Source organism: Cornus florida, unplaced genomic scaffold (assembly GCF_030987335.1).
Source record: "Cornus florida cultivar Cherokee Brave unplaced genomic scaffold, ASM3098733v1 CherokeeBrave_3.0.0_Hap2_Chr11, whole genome shotgun sequence".
NCBI lineage: Eukaryota > Viridiplantae > Streptophyta > Magnoliopsida > Cornales > Cornaceae > Cornus > Cornus florida.
In genome coordinates, this window is record NW_026775581.1 from 98,569,540 (window position 1) to 98,596,541 (window position 27,002).

The 27,002-nt window shown below is 33.8% G+C and overlaps 2 protein-coding genes across 4 annotated transcripts; one reads left to right on the forward strand and one right to left on the reverse strand.

Moving 5' to 3' along the window:
• The first annotated feature begins 85 nt into the window (after positions 1–85).
• Positions 86–9,397, forward strand: LOC132286715 (uncharacterized). 3 transcript variants are annotated; one of them, XM_059789081.1, is made up of 3 exons: positions 86–462; positions 8,323–8,463; positions 9,133–9,397. In XM_059789081.1, exons 1-3 carry the CDS (start codon positions 295–297, stop codon positions 9,304–9,306), a joined length of 483 nt encoding a protein of 160 aa, XP_059645064.1. In that variant the 5' UTR covers positions 86–294; the 3' UTR covers positions 9,307–9,397. The 3 variants fall into 3 exon arrangements, with proteins under 3 accessions (XP_059645064.1, XP_059645063.1, XP_059645066.1); XM_059789080.1 differs by lacking the exons at positions 8,323–8,463; positions 9,133–9,397 and adding exons at positions 578–718; positions 4,746–5,022 and having other exon boundaries at positions 115–462; XM_059789083.1 differs by lacking the exon at positions 86–462 and adding an exon at positions 7,729–8,229.
• A 959-nt stretch (positions 9,398–10,356) lies between these two features.
• Positions 10,357–14,934, reverse strand: LOC132286714 (peroxiredoxin-2). The gene is made up of 3 exons (XM_059789079.1): positions 14,649–14,934; positions 13,280–13,359; positions 10,357–10,827 (listed from the first exon to the last, which is right to left on the reverse strand). Exons 1-3 carry the CDS (start codon positions 14,801–14,803, stop codon positions 10,574–10,576), a joined length of 489 nt encoding a protein of 162 aa, XP_059645062.1. The 5' UTR covers positions 14,804–14,934; the 3' UTR covers positions 10,357–10,573.
• Between the last annotated feature and the right edge of the window lie 12,068 nt (positions 14,935–27,002).

Genomic DNA, 27,002 nt, shown 5'->3' on the forward strand with positions numbered 1-27,002 from the left:
ATATATATATATATGTCTACTTCACGAAAACTATGGATGACTCCAACTAATATAATCTCCGACATACAAAAGGAAAAAAATTTAAAATGTAGTAGTAGCTATCCATATGTTTCGATTTCCTCAAAGTTCCATTCACCAAAAACTTCATATTACACCAATTATTTTGATTGCACATCAGCATCAACAGCACATGTGTAAGGCCCATACTACCCCCAGACAATTATTTTCTTTTTTACTAGTGCCACCCACCACAATACACAACTCTTATCAGAAAAGGCAAGTGAGAGAGAGACGATGGAAGATGATGATGATGATGTATCGCAGAAAGTGGTAAAATGGATGGAAATGCTGAAAAAGGGGCTTGGGCACGAACTGGAGGCTCGGATTTTTGACGGCGTACAGATGGATCACGTTGAGAAGGGTTTAATCCGCTGTAAATCCGTGGTTCCCAAACACCTCTCAGTAATTTCTTCAATAACCCCCTATCATATAATTTCAATTCTTTGATTAAGATTAATCAAGACCCAAATCAATTTCATGATGATTTTCCATTTCTTCATGTAACACACACATACAGGACAAGGATGGAAATTGGCATGTCGGAGCTATGGCAACCCTAATCGACGCAATTGGGGCTGCTGCTATTTTCTCTTCTGCTCCCCAAGTCAAAGCTTCCGTTCTTCTCGACATATCATACTTTTCCACTGCTAAGATTCAGGTTCACTTTTTTGCCCTTCTGTCTCACAGTTATTGCAAAAATTTTACCTCCCTCCCGATATTTGGAAGAAAATAAATGAAAGGAATAGATAAATGTGTAAATATGATGTGTTGGACTAATTATATTTAGCTCCTCTCATTGTTTTATAATTTTTGTGTAAAAATATATAGAGTATTAATTATAATCAACCAATAATTTTACATAGCAATATATCTTAACATTATGTTGAAAATAAAAATATTTAACCATTAGATATATTTTACACATAAAAAAATAAAAAATCCTTTAACACATTATTGGAGATTCTCTAAAGTATGATCAAGATGGAACATGCCCCAAACAGGGCCTAAGGTCCCGTTTGGGAAGTGTAGTGTGATGTAATGTACTGCTCTAACCTAGAACAGAATAAGTATTTTGTAGTGTGATGTTCTAGAATGAGAACAAAACATGTTTGGTATTCCAAGTTTGCTTTATCGAATCATGGAACAAAAATATGGTAGAACATGTTTGGTAATGTATCTTGTTCTAAGAAATATAAGAACAAAACATGTTTGGTGTTCCAAAGTGTAACCAAAATTAATTTGATAAATAAAATAATTAAATATGTTGGATTAAAAATGTTTTTAATTAATATTTTCTTCAATACATTTTTTCTAATATAAAGTTACAGAAAATGATTGTATTACGCCGGACATATTGTTCCTCCATTTATATTAATTTATTATAATAACCATATAAATAAATTAAAAAATCCAAATATAGAACTGAAATAAAGTTTCAAAAGATCATAGTTTCATAAATTTTAATATATTACATACATGAGTATAAATAATATTACAACATTCGCCAACAGTCACAATAAAAGTTCATGAAATAAAATTAAACTTTCAATACAACATCATTTCTCAACAGCGACAATAATAAACAACAACATGAGCAAAAACAATAAGAATATAGTTATAGTAAGACAACAACAACATCCATAGATAATGTAGTTTTGCTGCTTTTGTTGAGCTTGCATAACAGCAACTACATCCTCCAATTCTTCCTGCACACGACCGCCCACTTGAGAGCCATGGTGCATGTCATCCAACCATATAAATGCACGATCATGTGACTAAATTAGAAAAAAGAGTTGTACATTATCAGAATGCACCTGTAACACTAAGATGTATTTAAAATATTCTTATTAATGCTTAAAATAAAACTGTATACCTCCCAAGCTGGACATCTATAGAATGATCGTCCATAATTCTTAAATGTTCCAGCCGTATAAAGATTCATGCGACCCCTCCCACATGCACAAGGTTCGTATTTACATCAATGGTGTCGATTTCAACCCAAGATCTCGGAAAGCTTCAGTACCTCCCAAGGGTACACTGTGAATCGCCTCAGTTGTAGAGAGAACCCTAGAACAAGATGGACCGAATAAGTATATTGTGTTCTCAGTGTTCCAATCGGTTGGGCTATTGCTCTCCATTCTACAGTGAAAAGGGGGCCTTGCACAATTTGGGAACACTTTGGAACATGATTTTTTTGTTCCGGAAGTTGGCCCAAAAACTGAATTTGTTCTACAACTGTTGGACACAATATATCCCATACCAAACAACCAAGTTTGCTCAATAGTGCCCATTTGTACTGTAGGGAAGGGCATAGAACAAGATGGAACATGCCCCAAACAGGGCCTAAAGGATTCAAATTTAGAGACAGTATGAGGAAATAGTTTTAATCCTGTTTAATTTTTATCGGGCTATAGTTTTTATTTTATTTTATTATTTTTTATGATAATTTTAAATTTTAAAATTTTTTTTGTTACTATGGTTGTTAAGTATATGTCTATACTTAAATTTTTTTTACAAAATTTACTTTAAACTTTGTAAAAAAAATTAGGATTAAATGTTCTAACAACCCTGATGTTTGAGTTTATTGCTCTCAAATTAAATCTCGGCCAAAATTGCTATCCTACCCCTCATCAAGTTTGATTTATTTGCTCTGACACCCTAAATGTCAAAATTACCCTTAACTTTATTTTCTTATGTCATTGTTCACATGTAGTATAAAATATGAAATGACAATATTACCCTTCACCAAAACCAACACTATCTCTTCACGGCCACCATGACAACCACCACCACCAAACCCACCCAAAACTTCCACCGCCCCTCTCTCTCTCTCTCTATATATATATATATATAATGCCTTTAAAATAATATTTTTTTTAAAGTATAATTAGTAAGAATTTAAGGTAAAAAAAAAAAAAAAATTAAGGTCAGTAGCCAATACATTGTTGACACGTGACGAGGTGTAGTAACATGTGGGGGGCATAAAGGTCTAACAAATTAGGAATAAAATATACTTTTAACAATGAAGGGTAATTTAGGCATTTTATTTTATCAATTTAAAATAATAATAATAAGTGTTAGAGCAAATTAAACCAAACCTAGTGAGGTTGTGATGACAATTTTGACAGAGATTTAATCTAAGAGTAATAAACCCAAACCTTGGGTACTCTAAGAGCATTTAACCCAAAAAATTATGTAGACATGTTGTCAAATTTGGGAGTTCTCTCTGAAACTCCCAAATGTGCCAATCATTCTCAAACAAATGATTTCCATTGCTTGAAAAAGGACACCTTGACATTAAAGATATCGAGAGGTTTGAGTATCGAGTTAGCAACAAGTTTTTTTTTTTTTCCCCGGCAAACATAGAACATTTTATAAAAACATAAAAACAATACAAGAGTCAATCCTTGCTAAGGCAAGGCGGTGGACCAGACCACATTTTGATCCAAAAAAAACAAGCATCCTGAACAAATGCTCCACATAACAAAAAACCTATATCGGTGCACCCTAAGGATGAAGATTCTAAACGGGTCCACATTAAAATGATGCGTAAGACCAGCCATTGGGCTTAGGCTCAGGCAAATATGAGCAATAACAAAGTGGCCCGATATATTCATATAGCCCAATTGACAAACAGGATCATTAATAGGGTTATGACCTAAAGCCCAGCTAGGCAAACCCATGTGAGATGGGGCCCTATCACAAGAACCAGAAACTTCCCCTGACCTCACCTCTGCACACCCAGCTTGCTCCATACCCAACGTCATTATGACATCATAAGACTCTACCATCACCGAGATACGCCACAACTGAAGGTCACCGTGAAGTCGATACTCCATCTCCGACAACGGAAACATTAACAGGTAGTAAATGTCCAACAAAGGGACTTGCCGATTTAAGTCATGGCCATAAGAAAGCCATTGATGATCATGTGATACCTTGAATGAGTGATTCCAATTGCTACCAATAGCAAAAGCATTATGGTCATGAAAATACATATCAGAGGCCAGTATACTCCAGATCTGATGAAGCATAAACATTGCCCTCGCAAGCTTGATGAAATTCGTCATCCAGATTTGCCCAAAAAGACTTTTATAATTAGAGGGGAAATGTCGACGATATCAAGACTGGAAAAGCGAAGATAGCCTCTGCAATCCTTCAACCACAGAATCAACGATCTCCCCAAAAAAACATCGCCGAGTATGGCGACAATCGAAAAGTCTAGTCACCCAAAATAGGCCTTCCCACCCATGGAAAGAGGAAAAGAAAGGCCAGCAAACGACCCTAAAAATAACAAAAATCAGGAAACAAATTACAATGGACATTAAAACAAAAGAAAGAGACGCAATACCCGGATCAAAAGGGAAGAGCAGCAAAGATTTGGTCCCAATTCATCCACTGTCCGGAATCCCTAATTTGAAGCCCCATAACTCCCTTGAGCCTTTCCGGCCGGACAAAGCAACGGACTGACGGAGAGGATAATAGACAGACTCCATCCCATAGACAGCACCACAAACTAGGATCAGTCCTAAACTCTAATAAACAGAGAACCCTAACACAGTGAGGAACAGTGACTCTGATGAACAGAGAAGAGAGAGAGAGAGAGAGAGCTAAATTTTTTTTTTCTAATGTGAATGTGGGTTACCAACAAGTTTATGTGAGACATATTGTTGTGTTTTTTACAGGAAGAAGTAGAGATAGAGGCAAAGGTAGTAAGACACAAGGGAAGGCTATTGGCTGCGGTGGTGGTTATCAACAAGAAAGGGAGTACAGAAATGGTTGCTTTGGGTAAACTATGGATGACTTCATCTAATGTCCAACATCCTCCGACGACTAGCAAGATCAATCCTAGCAAGCTCTGATTTTTTTTTTTTTTTTTTTGTACTCAATGTGCCCATTTTTCAGTTAAACTTTATTTATACAAAGATTTGGCTGCAATGCAATTGATTTTTTCCCTAATAACACTAATCTATAAGATTTGGCTTTCAATTTCAACCCCTAAAAGCAAAAATGCAGTAGTTATCCATATGCATCCATTTTCTTAAAGTTCCATTTTACCAAAAACTTCGTATCGAAACGAATGTAATATGAGACTTCATAGCCATGGAAGTTCCCAAACATTTATTTCGTTTAACTAGTAACACAACCACTGAAACTTGGAGTGACTTCAAAGCTCCTTTTTTTCAAATAATTTACGGTTTCGTCTGGTTCGGTTATTATATTTAGAGATATACTTAGAACCATTCTGACTACTGATTTGAATCAATAACATACGAGCACTTCATTTTTAATTAGTAAATAAAAAATGATGGGATATATATTCACTTATCAAATCAGATATGGTGGTTAATTACCAAATCTAATTTTATAATTAAAAGAGAACGTGCTCATGTGTTATTTGTTCACATTACCTGTCAGAATGGTATAGATCACCATTAGTAAGGATTTAAGTATTGTCCTTATATTTATATATAAGTGGTTTTCATTATTTACTACAAATTGATGGTTATTTTTAAATATGATCACTAAAATAATTTATTATTCACAATTCTATACTTTTGCAATGTACTTGAAAAGAAAATGTCACAAGTGCCCTGTAGAGTGTTAATATATTTCTTTTAGAGAAAAATGTAGAGTGTGTGTTCTCTAAAGGCAATTATGTCATTTAGAAAAAAAATATCAAGACAAGTAAAATGAAGAGTACGAAAATGTAATGTTAATATTATTTCCCCGTCACTAAAATTAGAAAAAAATTTAAAATATTTGGGGTAAATTCCACTGACACCTCCTAAAATGTTGATCAACGTCACTTAACGAACAATCAATGATTTTTTTTACATTGACACCTCTTGAGGTTTCAAAAATGTGCATTGACACCCCCCTCTAGCTAGGGGTGCAACTTAGATTGGGTAACCCAAACTCAACCCGAGTCCAGCCCAATTTTTTACAGGCTTGGACAATCATTTTTACAATTAGGGTTAGACTTGGGTTAAAAAATTTCAACTCAAATTTAATTAGGGTTGAGCTTAGGTTAAAGTGCTAGAAAGCCAAGTCAACCCGAACCTGAATTCTAATATTATTTTTATATTTTTTTTTTACTTTTAAATACATTATATATAATATTTAAACTTTGATTTCTTTTTTTCTTTTCAACTTATTTTTGTTAAATCTTAACTTATTGTATATTAATATTTAGAAAAACTTCTTGTTTAAGAATAACTTACAAAAAGTCTTTAAACTTTTTATTGTTTAAGAGTAATTTAATCTAAAACTAATTCAAGATCATATTAAATTTTTAGTGCAAAGATTAGTCGTATGAGTAACCCAAATTAACACGAAATTTAACTCGGGATCTAACCCCGAATTGCAAGGCCGAATTTAAAAGTAAAAGGATGAGTTAGGCTCGGGTTGAGTAGTTAAGATTAAGGATAAAGTTAGGGTTGAACTTGGGCTTAACATTTCATATGGTGGGTTGCGCTCAAGTTATACCATAAACCCGCCCAACCCGCCAAGTTGCAGCCCTACCTCCAGCCTCTTAAACCATATAAAATTACCTTTCAACCATTGGACTTGTCAACAACTCCATTTAAATTATAAAATTACAAATTTAACCTCCTAACTAAATTTAATGGATCAAACTAACATTTTTATCTCTTATAATTTATATATAACAATACTTAAACCACCATCACAATATTAAAATAAAAAAGAAAAACGAAATTTTTTTTTTTTTTAAATATCCAGAAAACTGTACACCACCACCACACCCAAATACCATAATAGAAAAATAAAATAAAAACATCCATGGACAACCCATACTTATACGTCTCGAACGCCACCAAAATCACCACCACACCAAAACAACGCCACAAACACACCCAGACGCTACCAGAACCGTCATAACCACCACAATAGAAAAAATAAAAAATAAAAATTTTAAAACACGTTCATAACCTAGACACCACCACAACCACACCTAAACAATACCACAACAACAACCACTAGAGTAAATAAATAAATAAACAACAGTCATGTTCAACCCAAACACCGCCACCATCACAATAGAACGAAAAAAAAAAATGAAAATGAAAATAAAAACAGCAATGGTTATTTTTATCTCAACATGCCCACCAATTCTCTCCTCTCCTCTCACACCCACTTTCCTTCTCTTACTCATTTCAATCACAAATCTAACACCACAACATTTCCCCCCCCCCCCCCCCCCCCCCCAATTCCGCGAATTAACTTGCCCTATCTGCCGTCTCCTCCTCCACCAGTTACGTTTCCCTCCATCGGCCATCGATAACTCCTTCACCAGGTAGAAGAATGACAAGGGGTGCAATTTACAAAAAAAAAAGTTAATAATATAACATAGTAAGAAAGAAGGAATGGGAGAGATCGGAAAGATAGTGAGGGAGTATTGGCGACTAAGTACTAAAATGAAAAAAAAAAATCAGGAGCAAATATGACATGTGAACCACATGGGTGTCATTATTAAAAAAAGTCGTTGACATGCATTTAAGTAATATTGGACGAAACCTCATAAATGACATTGACTGAAACATGAAGGGGTATCAATGAAATTTACTCAAAATTTTGCAAATACAACTTTATAACTTTTGAGAAATTTATATATCAAAAAATAAAAATAATAATAATAGTGCCGCCCTCCATCCATTGTTTCGTGGGTAGACAGTAATAACAAAATTTTCCAAAAAATCTTTTCATTTTCATCAAATTTTTAAAGGATTAAAAACCTTGGTTTCTTTTTTTACTTTTTTTTTTTATTATTATTATTTGATTTAATCCATATCTCCTTTTTTTTTTTTTTGTTTTAATCTCCTTCCAATGATCTGGATTGCACGTGAGTAAAGTACCCCGACGAATATATGATTTTCTTTTATATTCTTTTTTACTAGTGCTGCCTACACACACCGCACACCACATTACAACAGTACAAATCTAGTGAACAGTACAAGAGTAGTGTTGATTTGCAGATTACTAATTTATGAGAGAGAGAGAATGGTGGAAGATGATTTATGGCAGCAAGTTGTATTATTTCTGGGGCGTGGCCACGAGATTGAGGCTCGAACTCTTGAGGGCATTCAGATCGAGCACGTCGAGAAGGGTCTAATCCGCTGTAAATTCGTGGTTCCCAAACACCTCTCAGTAATTTCTTCAATAACCCCCTATCATTATGAAATTCATATAATTTCATTTCTTAATTAAAAATTAATTTGGGTATTTTCCTGTAACACACAGGACAAGGATGGAAATTGGCAAGTCGGAGCTATGGCCACCCTAATCGATGTCATTGGGTCTGCTGCTATATTCACCTGTACTCCCCACCTCAAAGGATCCGTTGTTATCGACATATCTTACTTTTCCACGGCTAAGATTCAAGTTCACTTTTTTATCCTTCTCTTCTGTCTGTGTGTATTATGTGTGTGTGTATATATGTGTGTGTTTATTTTCATATATTCAGTTATTGCAAATTTTTTACTCCCACCCTGTATTTAGAAGGAACCCAGGGAAATAAATGAAAGGAAAGGAATAGTTAATCATATTCTTTTCCTTTTCTTCAAAACCCCCAAGCATGGAGCCAATCATTGTCAACAAACGAAATGATCTTTGGCCCTTGGGTGCTAGAATATTGGCGTAGTGTTCCCCACCCGAATTCATAACTACCTTACCGACCCTGTCTATTCAGGCGGGCGGAGGTTCAGTGCATTATATGGATCACGAATTGGATCTGACTTTTAATTATAACGCTTGCCTCTAATCTAAAAACTTAAATTATTGAACAGTATTAAGAGGGAATAAGGGATACACTAAAATACAATCGCGGACTTGTTTTGTTTTGTTTTGTATATTTGTCTTGCTTAAATTTACATAATTTTTCTCTTCAATTTGTATGAAAATTTTGCTTAGTAAAAAATTTTCAAGGGTAAATTGTAAATGTAATAAACGAAAATATTATCAATCATTAATTAAGTTTTTATCTTATTATTACAAAAATCCTGGGTGTGTCTGGCAACAGGTTTATATTGACATATTGTTGTGGTATTTCAGGAAGAAGTAGAGATAGAGGCAAAGGTTGTAGGACAGACGGGGAAGATTTTGGGAGTAGTGGTGGTTATCAGCAAGAAAGGGGGTGGAGAGATGATTTCTTTGGGTAAACAATGGATGGCTTCAACTAATCAACCACATACTCCGCCTACCAACATCAATCCTAGCAAGCTCTGATTTGATTCTGCATTGAATGTGCTCATTTTTCAGTTAAACTTGATTTTTAGAAAAGATTGGGTTAGAGTTCTAAGCCCCTTTTTCTCTTGAAGACATTTTACTATTTGGTTCGGTTCCATTTTATATAATTTACCACTAACTAATTATTATTTTTAAATTTTATCACTAAAATAATCCAATATTTGCAATTCTATACTTTTGCAATCTGATTGAAAAGAAAATGTTGCAATTATGAATTACCCTGTAAAGTGTTGGTACATATATATATATATATTATTTTTTAAAATAAAATTGTGGATTGAGTATGCTTTCTTTCTAAAAGAAGGGTACAACAATGTAATGTAAATATCTTTTCTAAGCAGCTAAATTTTAAATTTAAAAGAAAGAACGAAGAAAAAAAATTTATATATCAAAGTAAAAAAATGTGCTGCCCACTGTATAGTTTTCTTTATCTTTTTTACTAGTGTTACCCACCCAATTTGACATTAGTTACATTGCAACTCTATAAGAATAGCCTTTCAAATCGACGTTTGGCGTATGAGATGCAGGGGGGGAGAGAGAGAGAGAGAGAATGAGAATGGTAGATGATCATTGGCAGAAACAAGAAAGTGGTAAAATGGATGGAGAATCTGTGAAGGGGGTATAGGCCACGAGATTGAGGCTCGGACTATTGAGGGCGTAAAGATCGAGCACGTTGAGAAAGGTTTGGTCCGCTGTAAATTTGTGGTTCCCAAACACCTCTCAGTAATTTCTTCAAAAACCCTATCATCTCAAATCAAATTGATGATGATTTCCGGCAGGTAGGAGCTATGGCTACCCTAATCGACATGATTGGGGCTGGTGCCATATACTCCTATACTCCGCAGGTCAAAGCATCTACAAATAGTGGCTTAGCAACAAGATAATTATGTAATCGTCTATGTGCTTTGGGTACACAAATGGATGACTTCAACTAATCTCCAACATACTGTCTACCAAGCTCTGATTTGTTCTGCACTCATTTTTCAGTTGAACTTGATTTATAGAAACATTGGACTAGAATCCAGATGATTTCTTCCTAATAACTCAAATCTATAATATTTGGCTTTCAATTTCAATCCATAAAAGCAAAAATGTACCATAAACTTCATATCACACGAATATATAAGAAGTAATAAGCTGATAACCATGCAAGTTCCCAGGCATTTATTTCCTGTAACTAGTAACGCAGCCATAGATAGCCAAACAGTTTCCCAGATTTCAAAAGAGAGCGAGTACTACAAGACACTCAGAGAGCCTTGAGAATATCATCAGCACTGGAAACAGTGAACTCTCCACCTGATTCAACATTTGCAGTCTTCACCTTCAAATCATCAACCAATAGAGCAAACCTGCGGGAGCGAGTTCCAAGCCCTTTTTCTACAAGGTCAAGCTCAAGGCCAAGAGCATGGGTATAGATCGCTGAACCATCGGCCAGAAACTTAACATGCTTGTTTTCAGGGAATGACTTTGCCCATGCCTTCATCACAAACGGATCGTTGACTGCAATAGAGCAACGCACCATAATTAGTTGTAGAATTTTTTTTTTTCCTAGTTAATTAGTTGTAGAATTGAGATCAAAGAAGTAAACCAAGTATCCTCAACAAGCAGATATCCTTGTTGGCCTAGTTTTTATTGTCTACAATTTTAGTTGTAAAATTTAGATGGAAGAAGTAACTTGAGCATCCTTGACCTATGTCATATACACGCTTAAAATGTCCACCACTCTGCTCTGAAATTGCAGATGTGCAAATTGATAATGGATTCACGATGGACATGTTTAGGTAGTGTTTCGAGGAGCTCCTAACATCCAAATGTCTTCCAAAGAAAAGTGAAATATCATCCCCACACATAATTTACAATTGAATTCTTAACTGATAATATTACATAATCATACTTATCAAAAAAATGATATTACATAATCTTAAATAATATTTATGGTGAATTACTCTGACCTCCTCTGAGGTTTAGCATATTCATCCATAGATTAAACATTTTCTTTAAAAAAAACCCACTTTACCCTCACACTAAACATCCAAATAGCTGGTGTTTTGCTAACGCGATTAAAAAAATGTAGATCCCTATTTTGAATGACAAAAAATGTACACACTTTACTTTCTTATTTTCTCTCTAATACCCTTCTTGTTCTTTCACTAAAAGATCTCCCCCTCAATTTTTCTCTCTTCCCTCTCTTCATCTCTCCTTATCACTTCAATGTATCAAATTAGATACATACAAGTTCTGGTAATGAAGTTCAGTAAAATAGATGTAAATAGTAAGTATGCATTTTAGGTACATACACTTAAATATTACTATTTCTAGTAGCTACACTCTTACATTTGAGGAGCTACTTTCAGAATATAAGGATGTCTGTCCCAACTAGAATCTAGGTTATACATTCTTAGCTCATCTATATTTTCGTTTAACTCTAAATAGTCCATATATAGCTTCGTCTTTTTTCTTTTCCAATATCTCTCTACGATTTGGATGCCTCAACAAGGGCCAAGTTTATTTATGCTACCATGTCAGGCTTCAGCAATGATACTTGATTACCCTAACCAATAACTCAGTGCCTTGGAGCAAGCCTTTTAATTTGGCTAATCAATTGTATATTAAGCATTTATGAACAAAATTTATATGTAGCTACTTGAGAGCCAAGTAAATAAAATTAACAAACGATAATTTAAAATTCAGGCGGTTATAATTGCTAAACTATAAATTTGGAACTATACTTTTATTGGCCTTTTACCTAGGTAAATTTTTTACAAACTAACTTGTGAATATAATATATATATATATGTGTGTGTGTGTGTGTGTGTGTGTGTGCATCTATATGTATTTGTATATTGTGTCAGGACATCACTATATACTTTTGACGTTAGGTAGTTGTTTACCATCTTTTTGCACTAGTGCTTAAGGCTTCTGTGCTCTCAAGAGATCGTGTTCTTAACTTCAGAAGCCAACTTAATCAACACTGGTTTTACCATGTCAGGTCAAACAAGAGGGCCATCTTATTGTTTCAAACATGGCATGCCATGAAGGAATTTTTTAGTATTATATCAAAAACTTGTATGATATATGTGTGTGTATATTCTGATGCACACTATTGATTTTAGGTTGGTTGGGTCCTTTTAAGAGAGATAAAGACTGTGTAAGAGAGAGAGAAATAGAGAGGGTGGCGGCATAATGGGTATAGGCAGTGTTATGGCTTGAGAAAATTTTCATAATATAATAATGGTATATCAGACATTAAAAATAACTGTAAGGTTAAGTTTGTAATTTAATGTACATAGGGGCAATATTGGCACTTCAATTCAAAATTCTTAACACATCTAACAGTGACTTAACTCTAGGAGGGTTTTAGCGATTTTTGCCAAAACACGGGATGTTGACCACAGTTTTGACCAAGGTTGAATTTATGGGTGAAAAGCCCAAACCACTACGGAGTTCAGGGTAATTATCCCTAATTCTTCCTACCCATAAAAAAAATATATATAAATAAATAAATATATATATATATATATATATATATATATATATAAGTAATTGTAAACTCGCCCTCTGAAAAAAATTTAAGTTTTGCAGTTTTCTCGCTCGTGCTTTTGCTTTTGTTCTGTATGACTAAGTCCTTGACTAGCAAAATTCCTCAAAGGAAACTGTGTACTCCTATAAAATTTTTCACTTGCTGACCTAGTTATCAGCATCTAAAATTTCAGTTTTGTATCCTCCCTTTTCATAGTTTAATTTAAATGAATTATTTTCACAGGAGCAGCTCTCCCCAAGGAGGATTTCATTTCAACAATCAGATTGATGGTTCAATATCTTGTACGCACAGCTGACATTCTTAATGGAAATGGTTTAAAGGAATAATACTCTGGACTCTTAAAAATAGCAATGTTTATTATAGGCTGCCAATAAAAATAAATAAATAAAAGCATTAAAAGTTGAGAAGTACCGCTAATCAACAAAATTTCATCAACGCCCTTTGACTTCAGCTCCTCTGCTTTCTCAATGAAACCTGGTACATGCTTCAAGCTAGCATCCACATAAATTAGAAATACAAACAAGACAATTTCAACAAGATGAAGCAGTGTTAAGCAAATTTTTTTTTTTTTTTGGTCAATTTTTTTTTCTTTCTAATCTTAATTTTTCGCAAGAGGCAAGATTACACCACACATAACCACGCAACAACCTTAGAAATATTTGGTGATACGCATGACATTAATGTACAAAGCAGCTTCTGTTTAGAGGGGCTTGTTTCAATTATAAGAAAAAACTAATCATTGTTTGAGATGACCTCTATTTTTCTTATTAGCTCGGCGCACCCACTCTTGACAATGACTCTGTACCTTCAAAGATCAGCATTACTCCAAGAAAAAATATGAATCCATCCAAATCAAGTTGGTTCTGCTACCAGAACCAATGCTAAATCCCTGATATTTTGACAACTTTTTTCCAATTATTATGACATCACAAGATTTTTTATTAATACCTCCACAGAACTTCAATCATTTGATTCTCCTGGCTCTAAAAGAGCACCGACTTATTCCTGTACTTTATAAAATTTACCGTCTTCAATCACTGAACCAAGTCAAGAACAGCTGAATTTTTTATTTTTTATTTTTTATTTTTTATTTTTCTCTTCATAAGTAAAACTTTTCACTTTCCAGAACTTCATTCTTTCTAACCCCAGATATTCATTCTCAATTGATTGTAAGATCTAGCTTATTCTGCTTCTTTGATTTCTCATCATATTTAAATAACAAAAATAGTGTTAGGTATTCATGTACCAATTGTCAAATATGTTTATTCCAATCCCAACCAACTTTTATGGTTTTATTAATAGGAAGTTGTTCCTTCAGTCTCAGCTTTTGGTTCTTGTTTTTTCAATTAATTACAACAATTCACAATTTGGTCAATCGCTACACAGATCTCAGAAGCTCAAGATAACATATATCACTTACATGGTTCCAAATTGCAATTGATATATAAAGCATTGCAAACAATGAATCAGGGTAATATAACATTAATTTTAAAAATAAAAGAGAAAAATGAACGAAGCTAGAAGAAACCTATAGATTATCACAAACAACCATTTCAGCTGCCCTAATCGTGAAAAACCATTCTCACAAACAACCATCTCTTGATTCGTGACGCACAAGCATAGGAACTGAAAGAACATATTGTACTCCCAACCAAACCATTTCCCCCTTTTACTGTGAAGTCAGTGAACTTTCAATTCTTTTCCATCGTATTCTCGGCAATCAAACAGAGGAATCAGTAGAGCACAATCAAAGTAGAAGGCTAAGGTTGATGATATTTACCTGCAAGTTGGCGTGAAGGCACCGGGGACACCGAAGAGAATGATCTTTTTACCGGCGGCGAGAGAGTGAACGGAGACACTCTGAAGCTTATCGTCCTCGTCGAAGTAGGCCAGAGTACCGTCGGGAAGAACGTCGCCAGCAGCAATAGGAGCCATCTGATCTTTCTTATCCGATGATTCGATACACCAAATCCGAATGGTCTCACGATGAATCGGATGTTCTGGTGCTTGTGTAGTTATGTGTGTGGGATTATACAGTGAAACCAAGGACAGTTCCTTAGCTATATTGAATAATTTGTCTCGAGTCCGGTCCAAACCCTAAATAAATGGGGCCTTACACAATTTAATTTTAATTTTTTTTTTTTTTTTTTTTTTTGGTAAAATATACTCAGTGAAGTTTGGCAAAAGAACACTATGATAAAAGTTACTTGTTTTTTAGACAATGACACCCTCTCAATGAAATTCCATCCAAACAAGACCTTCAATCATATAAAAAGACAAAATTGTTCCTTAATATTAAATTCACATTAAAAAAATAAAACTTGGCGCCAGATTAACAACTAGTGAATTGCAAAATATAAAACCTGTATTTTTTTTTTTTACCAAATTTTTGTTCCTATTTTATTTACTATATTATCTATTAATTTACAAAAAAAAAATATTGGTTTTTTTTTAAAACAAAAATTTCTGTCCTATTTTCTTTACTAAAATGGGGTTTTCTTTACAAAAAAAATATTATAAAGACAATATGGGCTTTTGTTTATGCGGTTTTCTAAATATGGGGTTTTTTTTTATTTTCTTTACAAGAAAATTTTGTTCTCGTTTTTTTTACTAATATGTGATTTTCTTTGTTCTTTTTTTTTTTTTTTTTTTTTTTTTTTTTTTTGGTTATCAATTTTGTTATTACCATAAAAACGGAATGGAAAATAACTAAATAACTAAAATAGCGAATCCAGTGTGGGTTACACAGCGAAGTAACACCCAGTAGCATCAATTAACTCTTGAAAGACATCATTCAGAGGTTGGATAATCCATCCATAATCTCTCACATTTTTTTTAAGGCAAAATTGAACAACATTAACAAATATACACCCTTTTAGATTGGTCAAACTTTCTTCTTTTTGTAAAAAATTGAAAATTTATTATAGCAAAAGAAATATGCAATTTTATTATCAATTTTTTTATTTTGAGAAATTGTGAGTTATCAATTTTGTTATTTTGAGAAATTGTGGCAAAATGAAAACAAATGGTTTTTGTTTTTTTTACCAAAAATTTTGTTATTAATTCATACATGGATACGTCCAATTTATTAATTTGTTTGTACATATACATATACATATATATATATATATATATATATATATATAGTCTATATTCCTAGCATTGTGGCCGTTTTGTTCATAAAGGGTAGGTTCATCTAATTTATTAACTTATAAAGTTTAAAAGGTCAACTAAATGGTCAAAGGGCAATTTGGTCAATTTTTCATGTCAGTTGGCTTCAAGGGGTGCCTTTGTCCACTTTTCAATCTTCAAGGGGTGTCATTGTTCCAAAAATAAGTCACTTTCATCTTAGTGTCTTTTTGGCAAACCTGAGGAGATGTTGCTGTACTTTACTTTCTTTTTTTTTCTTCTAACCTGTCTGTGTTTGGAATATAAGGATTTGGTAGGATTTACTGTAAATAGGAATTGAATTTCACAAGATTTGGAGTCCCAAAATATATAAGTATACTAAAATTCCACGAAAATTGGTACAAAGTAGTTTGGTTGCAAAAAAGGAAAAGAACTGAAATTTTTTAAACTTTTCTAAAAATGTTTTTTTCAAAAAATATGAAAAAATTCTAATTTTCCGTGAAAGTTGTATAATTATATTTTGATTCCCTATTATGCTCTTACTAATTGTTTATTCATTCGTCTCTTTCTTCATCCATATATTAGAGTTCTGTTATTAGGTTACAACTTTATGATTCTTAAAATTAAGAGTTTTCTCCACACTCGCAAAAGAAATGAGCTTATCTAATACAGTAGGAGAGTCCTAATATATATTGCAACCTTAAAAAAAAAAAAAAAAAAAAAATTAACTATTCAATTATAAAATTTGTATTTGGACATACATATATATATATGTATATATATATATATATATATATATATATATATATATATTCATAATCCAATTGTATATATATTTTTATGCTATGTATATTATTTATATTAAATAAATAATGGTAGTTTTGGTATATAAAATCATTTTCGTTTTACTTTCCTGTCGTCCAAACTAATGAAACAATATTTTCTCACAATTTTCTTTAAAAAAAATTCATGCTACCTAAATGTATAAGGCTCCGTTTGGTCAAATAGAAATAAGCAAGAAAAAAAAAAAGAAATGGAAAATAAAAGAAAAGTGAAGTGAATGAAAATAAAAGTTATTTTCTATCAAGCATCTTATTAGCATGAAAATTTGTTGAGGAAAATTGTTTGAAAATATTAGTTTGTTAGTTTAGATAGCATGAAAATGAAAAAAAAGTGATTGTGCATAACAAAATTACCTTTATGATTTCAAATACTAAAAAAATAAATAAATTTATGTTTGATGATGCCTATTTTTATAAAAGTTTTAATAAAATGATGAATTATTAAATTTAATAATATAATTATTTATATTCATTTATATTGTTTAAATTAAAACAATATTTCAATACTTCTTAAGTAGGAGTAGAACTAACTATCAAAAATAAGGAAACTTAAAAAAAAAAAAACAAATGGGCTCATGGACTCATAGAGGTGTATATATATATATCATATATAATGTATATATTTGGAACAAAAAATATAAATAAATCATCCAAAGAGTATTGCAAGAGAACATGTTTAGAAATAACTTGCCTTTTAGAAGTTCACTAAAATATAAATTGTTAGAGAACTTGTCTCTTTGAAAATCAGTAGAAAATAAACTCAGTTAGAAAAGAAAGAAATTAGTTATTTTACATGATTGACTTGTTGGATAAAATAGAAATGTCAAATAAAAAGAAGTAATTTTCACGAGAAAATATTATTTCCGCGTGTTTTGTGTAAGAAAAGTTTTGGGGATGGGAACTATATTTTCTATTACAATTCTTTTTCCATCTATCCAAACTCTAAAAAAATTTAAAAAATTTCGGTTTATTTTCTTTTCTATTTGATTCCATTTAACCAAATGAACCCTAATAGAAACTTTACTTTCTTTTCCTTTACTTCACTTTCTTTTCCGGTCACTTTCCACCATCAAATTTCAGCTAACCAAACAGGCCTTATGGGATTTGTAATTTACTTGTCCAAAAAGTTTGTAATTTATAATTTATTCTAAAATCATAATTAAAATTTCATTTTAAATTCAATTTTTTTAAAAAAAATCCAAATGCCATCAGAATTTGGTTCCAAGACACTAGGTTTTTGTGATTTACACATGCAGAGTGCATAAAAATAATCTGAGAGACAAGAGTGCATAAAAATTGATAAAATCAATAGACCGAATTCGAAGTTTAAGTATGAGTCTATGACAGAGTGATTCAGTTTTGATTTTAAAAGTAAAAAAAATCATTGATCAGTGTTCATTTAATATATATATATATATACACACACATACATTTCTAAAAACTATACTCCTTTTATGAGATGTTGATTTCCTTGTAGCAAATTTTTCTGCCACGCTTTTTGCTTCACACCATATCTTAAATATGATAACTACAGTTCAACAAATTTATCATACCTCTTATGAATATGATATTAAAATTGATACAAACAAATATAAAATTATGAAAAGATGAGAGAGAGATGCAAAGATTAGGGAGAAAGAGACTGTTGTAAAGATGAGAGAGAGAAAGCTGATATTTTCATTCCTTTTTTTTTTTTCACTTTACAATTATGTACATTAGGTGCTTATTTATAGGCATAATTTTCGTGAGCAACAAGTAGCTTCTACAACAAGCTGCACTGCCACTCAATTCCTTTAATCAATATATCAAATAGAAGTGGACCCCACAAAATCATATGTATATATAATACTCCCTCTTACTACACTAAGAATATGTCTCGTTAAAACCTTGCTAAGGAAAACCCAGTAGGATAAAACCCCTAGCGGAGGAAAAAAAGTACAGTGTCACTGTATATCTAAAAATGGTATTGCATAGGTTAAAATTGCCTCATTAAAATCTTGCAAGAAAAACCCAGTGGGACAAAACCTGGACGAAGGAAAAAGAGTACAGTATGCCAATACCTTTTTGACTAATTTCTTCCCCTCATTGTTGCATTAGTTCAACTCTGAAGATCATTTAGTTTACGCATTCAAATGTTGTGCACCAGCTTCTTGAATGTTGTAGCTAGAAGCGTTTTAGTGAATAGATCTGCTAGATTTTCACATGAACGTATCTTCTGAATATCAATATCACCCTTTTTCTGGCGTTTATGTGCATAAAAGAATTTTGATGAGATGTGTTTGGTCCTGTCACTTTTAATATACCATTTTATTTCATATGTGCAATGCATGCCACATTATCTTCATATAATACTGTTGAGCTATCTTTTATTGATGAGAGACCACATGTTATTCGAATATGTTGGATCATTGATCTCAACCAAATGCATTCCCTGTTTGCCTCATGAATTGCGAGTATCTCAGAATGATTTGAAGAAATTGCAATCATTGTCTGTTTCATAGATCGTCATGATATAGCAGTGCCGCCACAGGTAAACACATATCCTATTTGTGAATAAACTTTTTATGGGTCAAAGATATAACCAGCATCTGCATATCTAATTAATTGAGAATTTGGTGTTTTTGAATAAAGCAATCCCAAATCAATTGTGCCACGAAGATATCGCAATATGTGTTTGATTCTATTCCAATGTCTGCGGGTTGGTGCAAAACTGTACCTTACTAATAAATTGATTGAAAAAATTATGTCAGCTGATAGGGAAAAATAACCCTAGCCTATCTTGACTTAAAGAAAAAGGGAATTAAATATTGACCGGCCACCAGATTTCTCCAACTCTCAGACGATAATATCTCGTTATTAAGGATAACCATTCTATTAGATAAGAATGATGACAAATCGTATCTAGGATAGGATTTGTCATGGGGTAAGTTCAAATCTTATCAAGGATAGGATTTCCATGAGGTAGGCTCCATGGGCTAAGGACGATGAAATTCCTTTATCAAGAATAAGGGAAGTGATTATAAATACAAAGATGACTTGGGAATAAGGTACACACAAAAAAACTCCTACTAAGCGAATTACGATTAAAATTCTCTATCGAGAATCCTTACTAACTTGATCGTCGGAGGGTCAACGGTCGGCACCACACCGGTGTTTGACTTTGCCATCCTTATGGTGCAGGAAACGGTGTCGTACTAGACCGCGGCGAAATTCAACCTCAACAGTTGGCGCCGTCTGTAGGGTAACCATCCCTCGTCCTTCTAATTCCATAGAACTAACACATAAAAGTCCTATGCATCCAACGCTTAACAAGTTGGTAACGCTAAACAATAGGCTACTGCCGAAACCAATAACCAAAACCCGTGAAGAGTCAGTGCGATACAGAAAATTGACTTTCCTCCAAAACACATTGCTTCTGATATGGAAAACCGCTCAAACAATCCTTCCCTGATAGAAAACTCCCATGCACGAGTTTAATTAACTACAAAATCCCACTGTCACCTCCAAACCGTGAGCACTCAGTACCAAAAGAGAGCATGGTTCTCCAATGTATCCTTACATAAAGTCAAGGTCTTATCAGATAACCTCGCTTCCATGTCGGACCAACCATTAAGAGATCGACACAACCCGACTATCTAAAATCCCAAACATTGTCGCACGAACCTCTTTGTGCCAACAATAGCACAGATAATATCTGAAATGGTAAGTAACACTTTCAATTACCCATGCCAACCTAGGATACATATCCTAAGCATATTTGCCATGATTAAATAGAATATCGCGGTCCAATTTTCCGTCTAGAGATGCAAAGCATAGTTGTTGCTCCAACACCTTCAGAAAGCTCCTTTGACATAGCACCAGTTATCTTCCATATTGAATAACCACATGCTATACCTCTATTATCAGCGCAATGTACAACTGATAAGAAACGCCAAATATGCTAAGTTGACCACTTCCATTTCCCTGGTAACAGCAGGTGTTATAATTTCCACATGTTAAACCACAACGGTTTGCGCAATAACCACCGAAGGTTCAATTGCCATACCGGTTGATAAGATCATCCTCTGCCCTATCACTTCCACCAGACGTTGCTTAAAGCAAAGTGTGAATCACCAATTGGGAGGGCCCTTATCGAATAACCAAAAGCAACAGACCGGGGGCATACTGGTTAGAGTCACTTGGTGGGAGCCAGCTTCCCCACCCGTGGAATGCAGAACATTTGAGGAAATATTACCAGTAGGTACTCATGCCAGGCTATGTTTTATTTTATTATCTCACTTTTAAAAGTGATTGAATGTTTTTAGCTTCAATAAAGCAGACCAGTGTGTAACGGATGCTAATATTCAACTATCGATTATTATTTTGGATAGGTCTTTAATAAAATGGTTATTCGTATTTATTGCACGTGTTTCTACTGAATTTTATAAGTCACATAAGGACTAGTGACACATTAAGTCCACTTCTTTATTAAAAGAAATAAGTGACTTTCCCTTACTAAAGGGACGAGCTGGGTGAAGCTCGTAAAAATATGTTCCTTCGAAAGAAGGACGGGCTGAGTGAAGCCTGGGAAAATAAAATGAGTTCTGTATAAGGAAACAACAAGTATGAAACAATACCATGAAAGACAAAAGTAGAGCAACTATTCTCTGGATTCAGAGATATTCTGAAAAGTTATAAAGGAACAACATACTGAGAAATCAAAAAACCTAATATATATATATATATATATATATATATATATATATGTGTGTGTGTGTGTGTGTGTGTGTGTGTGTGTGTGTGACTAATACTATGGAATTCAATCTTCCTCTTCGCTCTCACTTAGAACGTCATACCTAGAAAAGTCTATGTCTGGACGATCTTTGCCGACAAGAGCTTTGAAAAGGTCAAAACCATCACAGCAAGCCTTGCCTATGAGCACCTTGAATTCATCAGAATTTTTAAAACTCTCCACGGCAGCTAGCTTCTCGAATTCCAGCTTATCAGAGTATTCTTTGGTAAGTTTCACTTTCTCATCTTGAAAGTTTAATTTTGCATTAGTCAAGTCATCTTCTTTTATTTTAAGTGTAGAAGTAACATCTTCATATTTAGCCTTAAGGGAAGCCATCTCTAGGGAAAGTTTCTTGTATTCTTCGGCGATAACAACAGAGTATGTAGTGCCCTATAAATAAATAAATAGTGGCGAACAGTTAAAAATAAATAAATAAAAGAAAAAAAGAGATGCACATAATAAGGGTAAAATCTCACCTGGCTGATTAGATGAAGAAATTTCTTTGAAAGCTCAGATGCTGGCAGGCTCTACAATCTGGCAGTGTCGTCTTTTACTACCATTTTATGTAACCTGTCATTCGCGACATTAGCGTCATCGAGAACCGATTCCCCATGGGAAAAGGCTTGGTTGGTTGATACTGAACCAAAACTTTCGAAACTAGTAGGAACCCCACCAAATCCGCTGAAACCTAGAGGTACAAGAGTAGGACCTGATAACACTCTAGGGCTTGCGGATGTACCATGATTCCCTTCTCCTACCCTTCGTAATTTTTTGGAAGCAGGAGTAGAAGGGAGATTACTTGACCGGACTTGGACTAGGAGCCTTTTACTGAGCTTCTTGCCTGCATAAAAAGTAATAAGGGAAATATTTAATGAGATATTAACTAAAATCAGTAAGTTCACATATAAGTATCTTTGTTTTTCTTACCTTTCTCTAAGTGGGTGGAGGTTTCCTTTGAGCTATGAGCCCGTACATACAAATCTAAAGCCTCGTCAGTTATGAGATCGCTAAAGGTCTTCACTGGGTAAGAAGAGGCATTACCAACATGCTCGGCTTCTGGAATGGAGAGGGTTGGTTTGTCCTTAAATTATGGGGAAAAAAAATAATAAGTTGCACTAAAAATATATATATATATATATTTTCCTATTCATGAACAGTACCCGCAGTACTGTTCATGAACAGTACCCGAGGGTACTGTTCCCTCGGGTGCAAAAAAAAAAAAAAAAAAAATCCTATTCATGAACAGTACCCGAGGGTACTATTCCCTCGGGTGCAAATGCAAAAAAAAAATAATAATAATAATTTTCCTATTCATGAATTGTACCCGAGGGTACTGTTCCCTCGGGTGCAAAAAAAAAAAAATAAATAAATAAAAATAATAATAATAATAATTTGGAAACTATATACATATAAATCTTACCTGTTGGATCTGAATTATTCCAAACAGTTGGAAATTTCCCGTATGCACCGGAAATAAAAAAGAAACGACTCTTCCAACCTTTATTATTTTCAGGGGTTGCAACAAGGAGGAATGTCTTCTTTGATCTACACTGGAAGTACCAAAAATTGTCTTTTTTCTTCTTGGGATAATAAAAATACATGAATTGATTTACTGTTAGACGGCTATTGCCACACTTTCCCTAAACAATCAAACAGCCTATAATAATTCTCCATGAATTAGGAGCAATTTGAGAAGGAGCTATCTTTAGATGAGAAAGAATTTCTTCTACAAATGGATGAATCGGAAAACGCAAGCCCGCAGCAAAAGTCGACTCGAAAAAACATACCTCACCCAAATGAATAGAAGAACATCTATCTTCTGGTTTGGGTTTGTGAAGACGAATAGATGAAGGAATGGAATATTTAACTCTACAACTCTGTAAATTCTCATCCTTAATTAAGGATTCTCCTTCACGAGGAGGTTGCTTGGAAAAAGCAGTCCTTGGTCTTGAGGAGTAATCAACACCAGATTCATCAGCATAGTTAGGATCGAGTTCTTCAACACTTTCAGAGGTTGAATCCTCGGATTGAGATTCAGTATTCAAGTTATTTTTCTGCACGAACATGATGAGGTATCGGATATCGCGAAAATAGCGAAACCACTTTGGAATTACACCGATAACCCGGTAGAGACAACTTGACCCAATTACATATCTACAACGATCCACAATAAACTCACAGTTAGGATCCAGTTTGGAGGATTTCAGACCAAAAAGAAAAGGAAGGTAAATAAATAAATATATTTATTTATTTATTTATAGAAAAGAAAATTCTTTTTCAAGTAACAGTGAAGTTCTTGTAAAGGAGTCCTACTACAATATGGAAGGGGCCTGTAGTAAAAAGGAAACAAATGGAATATAGAAAGTATTTCCTTGGTCCACCACATACCCAAAAATAGGGGGCAACTGATAGGGAAAAATAACCCTAGCCTATCTTGACATAAAGAAGAAGGGAATTAAATATTGACCGGCCACCAGATTTCTCCAACTCTCAGACGATAATATCTCGTTATTAAGGATAACCATTCTATCAGATAAGAATGATGACAAATCGTATCTAGGATAGGATTTGTCATGGGGTAAGTTCAAATCTTATCAAGGATAGGATTTCCACGAGGTAGGCTCCATGGGCTAAGGACGATGAAATTCCCTTATCAAGAATAAGGGAAGTGACTATAAATACAAAGACGACTCGGGAATAAGGTACACACAAAAAAACTCCTACTAAGTGAATTACGATTAAAATTCTCTATCGAGAATCCTTACTAACTTGATCGTCGGAGGGTCAACGGCCGGCACCACACCGGTGTTTGACTTTGCCATCCTTATTTTGCAGGAAACGGTGTCGTACTAGACTGCGGCGAAATTCAACCTCAACATCAGGTATTGTGGAATTTGCAAGATACAAAAGAGCACCAATCGCACTAAGACTTCAGAACCAAGGAGTTCTTTATCATCCTCTCAAGGACGAAAATGATCTTTCTTGATGTCAAGTGATTGGACAACCATTGGAGAGCTCAATGGATGGGCTTTATCCATATAAAAACGTTTCAAAATCTTTTCTGTATATTTTGATTAATGGATGAGAATACCACTTGAAAAATGTTCAATCTGCAGCCCAAGGCAGAATTTTGTCTTTCTGAGATCTTTCATTTCTAATTCTTTCTTTAAATAAGTGGCCGTTTTTTTGATCTTGTCTAATGTTCCCATAAGATTCAAATCATCAACATATAGTGCAACAATAACAAAACCAGATTCTAATTTGTTAATAAAAATGCATAAACAAAGATGATTGTTCACATACTCTTCTTTGAGTAAGTAATCGCTAAGACGATTGTACCACATTCGTCCAGATTGCTTCAATCCATATAAGGATGGTTGTAATTTTATCGAGTACATACTACATGGTTTTGTTACAGGCATTTTAAATCCTTTTGGAATTTTCATATAAATATCACTATCTAGTGATCCATATAACTATGCTGTAACCACGTCCATTATATGCATATTCAATTTTTCTGTAACTGCCAAATGTATTATGAATTTAAATGTGGGTGCATCGATCACAGGGGAGTATGTTTCCTTATAATCAATATCAGGTCTCTGTGAGAAACTTTAGGCTACCAGTCGGGTTTTGTATCTTATGATTTCATTTTCTCATTACGCTTTTATACAAATACTCATTTGTACCAAACAGGATTAACACCCTTAGGTATCTGGATTACAGGTCCAAATACTTCATATTTAGCTAATGAATTTAGCTCTGCTTGTATCGCTTCTTTCCATTTTGCCCAATCATTTATTCGTTGACATTTTTCAACGTTTTGAGATTCCGAATTCTCATTATCAATATCAAGAGTAACGACATATGAAAATATGTTGTCGACAACAATTTTATTTCTATTCCATCTCGTTTCATAATTTAGTGAGATTCTCATCATTTTCAGATACCTTTGCCTCATCAAGGGTCATATCATCATCTGTTACATTTGCCTTATCAATATTTATTATTTCATCATTTGTAGGTACCTGGACTTCATCAAGAGCCTCTGCCTTATCAAAGACTATTATCTCAGATTGATCAATAATATTTTTTGCTTCTTTTATGGCCTCTTCAGGAGTGCCAGTTTTTCTTCGTGATTTCCTCTTACGAAGAACAATATCTTTTGCACCGACTGGTTTGCCACGCTTCAGGTGTGTTTTAGATGCATTTGCTGCACTACTAACAGAAGGTCGCTTTGGGACAGCAATTCGTGCTGGAATATTTGTAGCTGGTATATGTGATTTTATTACGTTCTTTGTATCATCAGTAAATGCATCAGGCAATTGATTTGCAACATTTTGCAAGTGAATGATCCTCTGAACTTCTCTTTCACAGTGATTTGTGCGAGGATCAAAATAAGACAATTTCAGGGCATTTCATACAATATCACGTTGCTGCTGTGCCTTTTCTCCCCCTAATGGTAGGAAAACAGCCTCATCAAAATGACAGTCAGTAAATCGCGCTTTGAAGACATCACATTTTAGGGGTTCAAGATATCTAATAATAACTGGAGAATCAAAACCAACATAAATTCCAAGTCTACATTTAAGACCCATTTTAGTACGTTGGGATGGTGCAATTGGAACATATACAGCACAACCAAAAACTCGTATGTGAGAGATATTTGGTTGTTGACCAAAAACAAGTTACAATTGTGAGTACTTATGATCAGTAGTTGGTCGTATACGAACTAATGATGTAGTATGTAATATGGCATGTCCTTAGGCAGAAACATGTAATTTTGTTCGTGTAAGCAAATGACGACCAATTAACTGAAATCTTTTAATAAAAGATTCGGCCATACCATTTTGAGTATGAGTGTGTGGAACAAGATGTTCAACATTAATTCCAACTAACATGCAATAGTCATCAAAAGCTTGAGAAGAAAATTCAGCAGCATTATCAAAACGGATTGTCTTAATTGGGTAATCTGGAAAATGTGCCAGTAATTTGATTATTTGAGCAAGAAGTCTAGCAAATGCAACATTATAAGTAGAAAACAGACAAACATATGACCATCGTGTTGAGGCATCAATTAAGACCATAAAATAGCGAAATGGTTCACAGGGTGGATGAATTGGCCCACATATATCCTCGTGAATTTGTTGTAAAAATGGAAAAGATTCAACAATGACTTTTGAAGGGGATGGTCTAATAATTAACTTACCTTATGAATAGGCGATGCATCATTGTCCTCCCTGGGTGACCAAGTCGATCACAAAATATTTTGTGTATCACAGCATTTGACTCAATTGTCCTAATAGTTGTATAATATAACCCAGAAGAGAAAACATGGAGTTTTTCTAATAATATCAGCTTCTTGCATGAGGTAATGGAAGTAATATAGAGA

Excerpts from the sequence above, each read along its gene's own strand:
- LOC132286714 (XM_059789079.1), bottom strand. The coding sequence starts at position 14,803 with ATGGCTCCTATTGCTGCTGGCGACGTTCTTCCCGACGGTACTCTGGCC. Across the intron at positions 13,360-14,648 it reads GCCTTCACGCCAACTTGCAG|CTTGAAGCATGTACCAGGTT; the intron begins GTAAATATCATC and ends TGTGGATGCTAG. Across the intron at positions 10,828-13,279 it reads TGAAATTTTGTTGATTAGCG|TCAACGATCCGTTTGTGATG; the intron begins GTACTTCTCAAC and ends GCTCTATTGCAG.
- LOC132286715 (XM_059789080.1), top strand. The coding sequence starts at position 295 with ATGGAAGATGATGATGATGATGTATCGCAGAAAGTGGTAAAATGGATG. Across the intron at positions 463-577 it reads TGGTTCCCAAACACCTCTCA|GACAAGGATGGAAATTGGCA; the intron begins GTAATTTCTTCA and ends ACACACATACAG. Across the intron at positions 719-4,745 it reads TTTCCACTGCTAAGATTCAG|GAAGAAGTAGAGATAGAGGC; the intron begins GTTCACTTTTTT and ends TGTTTTTTACAG.